Source organism: Xyrauchen texanus, chromosome 39 (genome assembly GCF_025860055.1).
Source record: "Xyrauchen texanus isolate HMW12.3.18 chromosome 39, RBS_HiC_50CHRs, whole genome shotgun sequence".
NCBI classification, from domain to species: Eukaryota; Metazoa; Chordata; class Actinopteri; order Cypriniformes; family Catostomidae; genus Xyrauchen; species Xyrauchen texanus.
The window spans coordinates 28243238-28251133 of NC_068314.1; the positions used below are offsets into that span (position 1 = coordinate 28243238).

The window sequence follows — 7896 nt, forward strand, 5'->3', positions numbered from 1 at the left end:
AATACACAAAAGCAGCACTTATGTCACATAAATTACATATTAACGCCGTTTTGCACTCAAACGCTACTCTGTCTGTAAAAGACGGTTGAGTTAGGTTATTTATTGTCAATACCGCTTCACACATTGGCGAAATGACAGTGCCCTGTATCAGTGATAGATCGTTACGGCTACAGTACAGAGTGATCGCGCGACTATCACTCCATTTAGACACATTGTCACATGTGGAGATGCACTACAATTGTTTCTCACAAAGATAAAAATTAAGAAAAAATAAATACCGTTTCTATACGGTAATGCGATTATGTTCATCCCGTAAGTAAGTAGCGCTGTCGCACGTATACAGTGTGACCAATGTGAAACAAAGGTAGCTGTGTAAGAATGCACATTAACATCCAATGAAACAGCTATTTCACTTACCTTTAACTTGCGTTTCATATTCGGCTATAATCTCCTTGTCCTTTCGGAATTTAGCCGGAGACGTCATATCGATCTCAATGAAACAGTCCCGTTACAGCGAGAAACACAATGGAACAAAAGGTTCTTCGCCGCACTTTGTCTACAGATATCCAAGGATGAATATGTTAGAATGGCAATGGTTATTGTCTCCTGTCGATGATCAGTCGCGCCGCATTATTAGTTGGAGTTGCCGTCGTCTTCCTAGGCACAATGGGTCCGGATAGTCCGACAGCATGCGGGGAATAAAGAACAGATGAGTTTCATCCCACTGTTCACTCTCACACGATCCGCACTATCAGATGCAGTGCCTTCAAAACTTTCTGCTTTCCTCCAATGGTCAGACGACGACACACCATCCGTGTGGCTAGAGACTTCTCAGTCTAGGATGAAGGCATGGATTAGACTTTAAAGGCTCTTAAGATCACCATCGGGCTTTCCAGCATCACACTGCACAGACAGGGCACAGAGAAAGTTCACTGGATCAAGTTTCTAAAGACTAGTTCTTTCCAGTAAACTTCCTCAAAACTTTTAATCTCTGTTTCGCTTTTTAATACGCAGGCCCTTGGGGAATACCATACTTTAACATTAATTCAGAGCATGCCTTACATGTTTACAGGGAGACTTGAAATTATTAGTGCTTTCCATGAAATATTATGCCCATAAGAACAGATATGTTCCATCTGAAAAGGAAACACATTTAAGAATCGCCAAAATCTCGCTCTCTCTCTCTCTTAAAGAGATCCCCACGTTTTATCTGTAGGATTAACGGAGATCTCGTGTGTCTAATGCGCCTATATTGTATACAATTGAATGAAACCGATCAACCACTTACCTTGAGAGATGATTTCCATTTCTAAAATCGAGTTTAATTTACCTAAATTCTCCACCCCTCCCCAAAACTATCTGTTACTCTCTGAATTTTCCCAAACTCAAACCCCGCCTCTTTTCATGGAAGATAAAGAACAACCCCCCCTCGACTGTCATTGGTTGTAGCTAAAACACAAATACGACACAAATCCATCAAACCACACAAATAAACTTTCCTATGGGTTTAACATTGTTTTATCTGATCATGCTGAAAACTTAAATGTATTAGATCTGTTGCAAACTGCCACTTTTAAAGCCATCCTTTTTAGTGATGCTTTATTTAACTTTTTATTAATGTACGCCATTCCAAATTTATTCTAATACCAAATAAAAAATTACTTTTACAGATGTTTTTTTTTATTTATTTATTTTTTTTTTTTGCTACATTGACAGTTACTTTAGTTGTTTTGCAGTACCCGTAAAAGCACTGTAACCAATCAACACAGGAAATCTTAACTGACCAATCATGTGTGAGTATTGATCATTTTGAACCAATCAGAGCTAGAGTCAAGGCTGTTTGAAAATGTTTCAGGAAGTGCGTATCCGCTTCGACGCGGACGTAAACAAACATCGTTTAGCAAGCTAAAGCCTTGTTTTAACGGCGGAAATATTGTACCGCCGTACAATGTGTTTTTCTGCCGCCTAGATCTCGAACGATTTGATATCCAAAAACAGGTCAGAATAATTGTATGGCATGCTTGGAAGAATAACTAGCTCATGTTTTAGCTGGCTAGCTTCCTAACAAGCACAGGGAACTGCACACTCGGCTATTCTGTATTTTAATTTAAACATGGCCTGAATTAGAAAATAATTAATATTTTTGAAGTTAATTTGTATGGGGTTTCATTTTGTGTTATCGGTAGACGCAGACTTGGAGACATTGCAACCGTTATACATGTGAAAAATAGACTAGAGCCAGGTGCAGGTCGGACTGTTGGTTCCATATGTTTATAAAACATCTAACTGTCACACAGCAAGTATTCCTAGTCGGCTGACTCGGTAGGTGACGTTTCATTCAAGCAGGAACCGGCGTTTTGTGAGGAGCTTTACTGAAGTGATCACAACTTGCTACCATGTCAACTTCAAATTTCAAGAATAAGTGTGTGACCCAAGTCAACTGTATATACTGTGATAGTCTGCTGTGTATGAGAGGAATGAAAGCTGTTCTGTTAGCCGATACGGAAATTGAGTTGTTCTCAACCGACATACCCCCAAACAGGTGAGGTTTACGTGATCAGTGACTGACACCAGACAACACACACATATACATAAATTGTTTATTTATGGTTAATACATAGCATGAACATTTTTCCCCATTTTAGGACAGTTGACTTCGTGGCAAGCTGTTATTCCACTGAGAGCTGCAAATGCAAATTAAGAGACATTGCCTGTTTGAAATGGTAAATACCTGATCACTGTTTTATTTATGATGACTGTGGCATTTCTCTTCCGTACATATTACTTTGGTCGTGAAGTCTCTAGAGTTTGAAATTGCTATTGTGTTTAATCATAAGGTTTATTAATAGCACAGATGGTAATATATTATATGGCAGCACACTTATCTAGACTTACAGTTTGGCATCAGATTTGTGCTGTTTTGCCTCGTTAGCTTATACGCTTAGTCCATTGTTTCCAATGAGCCATTTGCTGTTTTGTTTTATTGTGTCTCACAAAGTGTATTGAATCTGGTGTTTTTGTCTGTCTCTCTGGCTCTTTCTGTGCATTCAGTGGAAATGTTGTGGGATATCACGTGGTTGCCCCATGCAAGCCATGCTTGCTCTCCTGCAACAATGGTCACTTCTGGATGTTCAACAGTGAGGCTGTGTCCACCATCAATAGACTGGATGCAACAGGTTTGAGACACCTGTCCATCTGCCACAAACCCATTGTCTTTTCCCTCTTCTTTTGTTCAAACAGCTTTTTTGTCAGCTAGAGAGCCAAATCTGTGTTCCACAGAAGAAAGAAAGTCATACGGTTTTGGAACAAGTACATTTTTTCAGAATTTCAATTTGGGGTGAATAAGGTAAAATTTTTGAAGGCTTATATGTATAATTGTTGTGCAGTTGCATCAGTGATTCTTTTACTTTTGGTCTCTCTGTCTAGATGCTTTTGCTTAGAATCTATCACTTGATAGGCTATGTTGATTATGCATGGGTTGACTCCCACTTGCTAGGTGCTTTCTTGCAGGTCAGGCAAGTATGCATTTAAAAAAGTAAATGGCGAGTTTATAGATATATATATATATATATATATATATATATATATATATATATATATATATATATACGTAGAGTTCTCAGTAATTAAATATCAGATAATTTTTAAATTGTCATTTCCAGTCATGGACATTTCTTTAAAATATTTAATTTAACAACTAGAACTAAAGAGTTGTTTTAATGATGTTCCCTTTCATCTGTAATTAAAATTAAATGCTTAATTACACATAAAGAGCATATTTGCGCTTTAGGCACTTTTGACATTTTTTAAATGCCATGAATCATTTTTATTTATAAAGTAAACACATACAAAGTTCAGTAAACATAAAACACTAAATCAATATCTGATTTGAGCACCCTATGCTTTTAAAACCGCACCAGTTCTCCTCTGTACACTTGAGCACATGTTTTCATGGTTGTTTGCAGATATGTTGTTTCAAGCATCTTGGAGAACTTGCCACAGTCCTATGTATTTAGGCTGTCTCAATTGATTCTGTCATTTCATACTGAATAATCTCAGCCTGACTCGATGATGTTGAGATCCAGGCTCTATGGCGGCCATTCCATCTGTTGTGGGATTCCCTCTATTTGCAAAAGGAATATTTGGAAATCTAAAATGAATATGTCCTATTGACTCTCTAAAGCAGAAGATATAAAAATAACCATCATTCATAAAGTGCTTCTAAACTTTTGTGCGGTACTGTATATTTGTCACATTCAGTAAAAGAAGCTTGTCTCTTTAATAGGGCAGAACCTGCTGCTATGGGGAGATCTACCAGAGCTGGAGGACAGTGATGATGACAGCATGGATAGTTTCTCAGAAGAAGAGTACCTCAGATAGAACAACAAACGGCCAAAGGAAGTAGACTCTGACAGTGGTGAACTAGCTGGCTTTCATGAGCACCGATCTCCATTTAAAGCACATTGTCCAGGCTTAGCTGACTGGGAAAAGAAAAAATGAAAAGAAAAAAATATTTATAATCATTTGCAATTTTCCACTCGAAATTCTTAATGTTTGCTATTGTTTCAGCATCCTCTCAAATTAGTTTGTGCGTCAGAGTGCCACTACCAAAGAAGTAAACAAGTTTCTGTTTTTCTTTGCTTTAAGGTTGCAGTAGCACAAAATTTGATGGACTCTTAACATATGTTATGTTATCCTATGATGTCCGTTTATAACCTTTACAAACTGTAGGATGTTCATGACAATTAGCAGCAGCATCAACTTGAATCAAGGTGTGTTAATCCAGGGGTGCTCTGGTACAAATGTGTTTTCAAGGCAACCAAGTGCTACCAAGTAGATAGATAGATATAGATTTGCTGACATTTACCATGTTTTAATGGTTTACAAGTATATTTGTCTATTTTGATTGAATATTACTAAATATACTCTCAAGCTGGATATCAATCTGCATAATGTTGAACTGATACATCAAAGTAATTTTATTCTAAATGAGGGCTGTCTATGCATAGCCTTATCTTTAATTTCATGAAATTGTTTGGGCTTCTTTTCATGTCTTTGACATTTGAAGTGATTGATGATCAGATGGCAGCTTTAAGGTAGAGTAGTTAGGTCTCCGCTGAATAATATTTGACATTACAACAATGTTGATTGAAACTTTCTTGATTATATACTATGGTACTTTGTTTAGCTCTTTTTTAATTAATGCTGTTTAAAGAGATGTCTTCATTCAAAAGTTAATTTGAAAGCCTTTGTGTTCCAATTATGTTTAACTGTTTGTCACACAGGCAATCATGAGAAGAAACAACAGAAAAATATTCTGCACATAATTAAATCATTTCTGCATGAAACTGTGACATACTGGACAAAAGATATTTAGGCTTCCTGATTTGAATCTTTTCCGGATTTAATTTCTTTACATAGACATATAGTCATTCAGTAGCAGTTTTTCCCTCAACCCTGTTTACCATTTCACTGTAAGTATTTTCCAGTTTATCTGAAATGTGTATATATATACCATAATGTCTCAAGGGCATGATGTCCCACTGTAAATGTTTTACTACAACAATTTCTGTGTTGTATTGGATGTTTTGCATTTTCAGTAAAAAAAAAAAAAAAAAACAGTTGCAAAAGAACAAGCAGCCACTATTGTGATCTTTCAGGTGTAGCATATTTAGTGGTTGGCTCCTTTATGCCTTGAAGCAATCTTTATTATGCATTTATGACCAAAATTAAATGGTGAAAAAATTTGTTTTGCATTTCAACTTCTATACAGAGGATTTATTTGTTTTAAGTTATGTTTTGAATGTATTTAACAAACAGGATACTGTATTTATATTGACATGATTTGATTTCATTTGCGCCATGTGAGATTGAGAAAAAAAGTTTGTATACGTTTGATCTGCACTGACAATATTTTGTTGGTTTGAACTTCGGGTTGTTTTGTATGCTGAATGTCTTGATATTAAATTTCTATTGTGGATATGCATGTGTGTTTCCTTGAGTCATCAAAGTTATATGGGTTTAACATTTTGTGTGGTTTGTTGTTGACTACCATCAAATCAAATAGTTGTTCTCAGATTTGCGTTGTCTTGCAATTCAGAAAACTGCATATGCATTTGTGCCTTCACAAAGTATTAATTTCAATCAGTTATTCTCACTTTGGTGTGCAGCAAAGACAAATTAAAGCATATTTAAACTCAAATATGTCAATTACTATAAAATCCTCAGAATTTTTTATAAAAACAGGAAATTAAAAAGCATTCACACTTTTCACAAACTAGGCACTAGGATCGGGTTGTTCCAAACGAACAGGGCTGTAGAGTTATTTGGCTGAAATAGCAGAAACTGCCCAGAAAACAATCTCTTCAATACTTCATTGATTCCCCTATAGGAGTGTAGCTAGAAGGAAGAAGGAAATACCTAAAGTAAGTCACACGAAGCCATGTGACAAAGCTAGAAACTTTTGAAAGCTACACCAAACACCTATGCTACATAACAACATCCTTACCGTCAAGCATGCTTTAGGTGTTTAGCAGAAGGAACTGTAAAGTTGGTTGGCATCGAAGACATGGAATGTGTCAAAAATAGGCAAATCATTGAAGAGAACATTTAATTCTGCCAGATATGTGCATTTAAGGCAAAGATGAATTTTACAGCAGAAAAAAAATCCCCCCAAAGAACACCAACTAAATAATAATCTCTTTAAAAAAAATGACTCTGGGGTGACCCAGCAAATGGAATCCAATTAAAAATTGGTGGTATTGCCTGAACATTGCGATGACACTCTCCAAGTAATTTAGACCAATTTATTTCAGTGTTATAATTTTAAGGTTTAACAAACGCAAAATGTAAAAACTATAATAATAATAACTGCAAGGGAAGGGGGTACTCTCTGAAAGCATTGTATATTTATTTATTTATTTCTATTATTCTATTTATTTATTTTGTCAGCACAACTGATTCCTGGTATATCAGGCAAAGTTCCATGCCCATAATCTCATATCTGCAAATATTTGCCAATACAAAGAAGATGTGGGAATGTTTTAATGGATACAATTCTCAGAATTGCTTGAAGCGTGTTATTTCAGCAATTTTAAACCACATCCCTTAAGTTATTATCCACTTGAGAATCAACTCGATTTTCTCACTATCATATTTTGGGCCCTGAGAAATCTGTTCAGACACATCTTTGCTTGAGCAATACCGTTTAGTATTTAAGGCTCATTTTTTTAAACTGTCTTTGTCTTCTTAAATACACCTCAACAAATGAACACATTAACAATTTTCCTAATACATTTTTCAAGTGCACATGCTGACTGGTAGTGATACCTGCATAATGTCTTGCATAATGTTTCGTCTATATTTAAGCAGTATTGTGCAATAGTGATGGAAAATGCAAAAGTAAACATATCAAGAAATGCCTGAAAGAATTTCCATAGAACAATTAAGCTTTGGCATAGGTTGATTCCCATTCCCGTTACAGTGAATTCATTTACTTGCATGCATATTGGTTCAAACATGCGATTCAGCATTCACAGCTCAAGTGCCATGCAGGTACCGTAGACCTCACTAATCAACATGTGGCACCATCATAAAATCTACAAAGGAATGCTTTTATAGTAGGTGTAGGTGTGTTGTCATTCACTGGTATTGGAAGCGGTCAATCTTAAAGTCAAAAGACAGCTTAAAGGGATAGTTCACCCAAAAATTCTCATAATTTACTCACCCTCATGCTATCCCAGATGTGTATGACTTACTTTCATTCGCTGAACTCAAATTAAGATTTTCAGAAGAATTTCTCTGCTCTGTAGCGTCCATACATTGCAAGTGAATGGGTGCCAAAATTTTGAATCCCCAAAATCCACATAAGGGCAACGTAAAACTATTCATGATGAC

At 36.1% G+C, this 7896-nt stretch overlaps 2 protein-coding genes across 6 annotated transcripts in view; one reads left to right on the forward strand and one right to left on the reverse strand.

Annotated features, from left to right (window-relative positions):
* LOC127632581 (SLIT-ROBO Rho GTPase-activating protein 2-like) overlaps positions 1-1395 on the reverse strand; it is a 153424-nt gene extending 152029 nt beyond the window's left edge. For 2 of the 3 annotated variants that reach the window (XM_052111242.1, XM_052111239.1), the window contains exons 1-2: positions 1289-1379; positions 418-903 (exon numbers count right to left, since the gene is read on the reverse strand). In XM_052111242.1, coding sequence (XP_051967202.1) covers positions 418-484 — 67 coding nt within the window. In that variant the 5' untranslated portion in view covers positions 485-903; positions 1289-1379. Of the gene's footprint in view, positions 1-417; positions 904-1288 lie in introns of all 3 variants that reach the window. The other variant, XM_052111241.1, reaches the window with a different exon arrangement.
* A 334-nt stretch (positions 1396-1729) lies between these two features.
* Positions 1730-5978, forward strand: LOC127632597 (protein FAM72A-like). Of its 3 annotated transcripts, none has more exons than XM_052111276.1 (5): positions 1730-1793; positions 2344-2542; positions 2646-2723; positions 3052-3176; positions 4286-5978. In XM_052111276.1, exons 2-5 carry the CDS (start codon positions 2397-2399, stop codon positions 4378-4380), a joined length of 444 nt encoding a protein of 147 aa, XP_051967236.1. In that variant the 5' UTR covers positions 1730-1793; positions 2344-2396; the 3' UTR covers positions 4381-5978. The 3 variants fall into 3 exon arrangements, 2 of the variants coding, with proteins under 2 accessions (XP_051967236.1, XP_051967235.1); XM_052111275.1 differs by lacking the exon at positions 1730-1793 and adding an exon at positions 1851-1998 and having other exon boundaries at positions 2347-2542; XR_007969121.1 differs by lacking the exon at positions 1730-1793 and having other exon boundaries at positions 1851-2542; positions 3052-3346; positions 4286-4405.
* The last annotated feature ends 1918 nt before the right edge of the window (positions 5979-7896 follow it).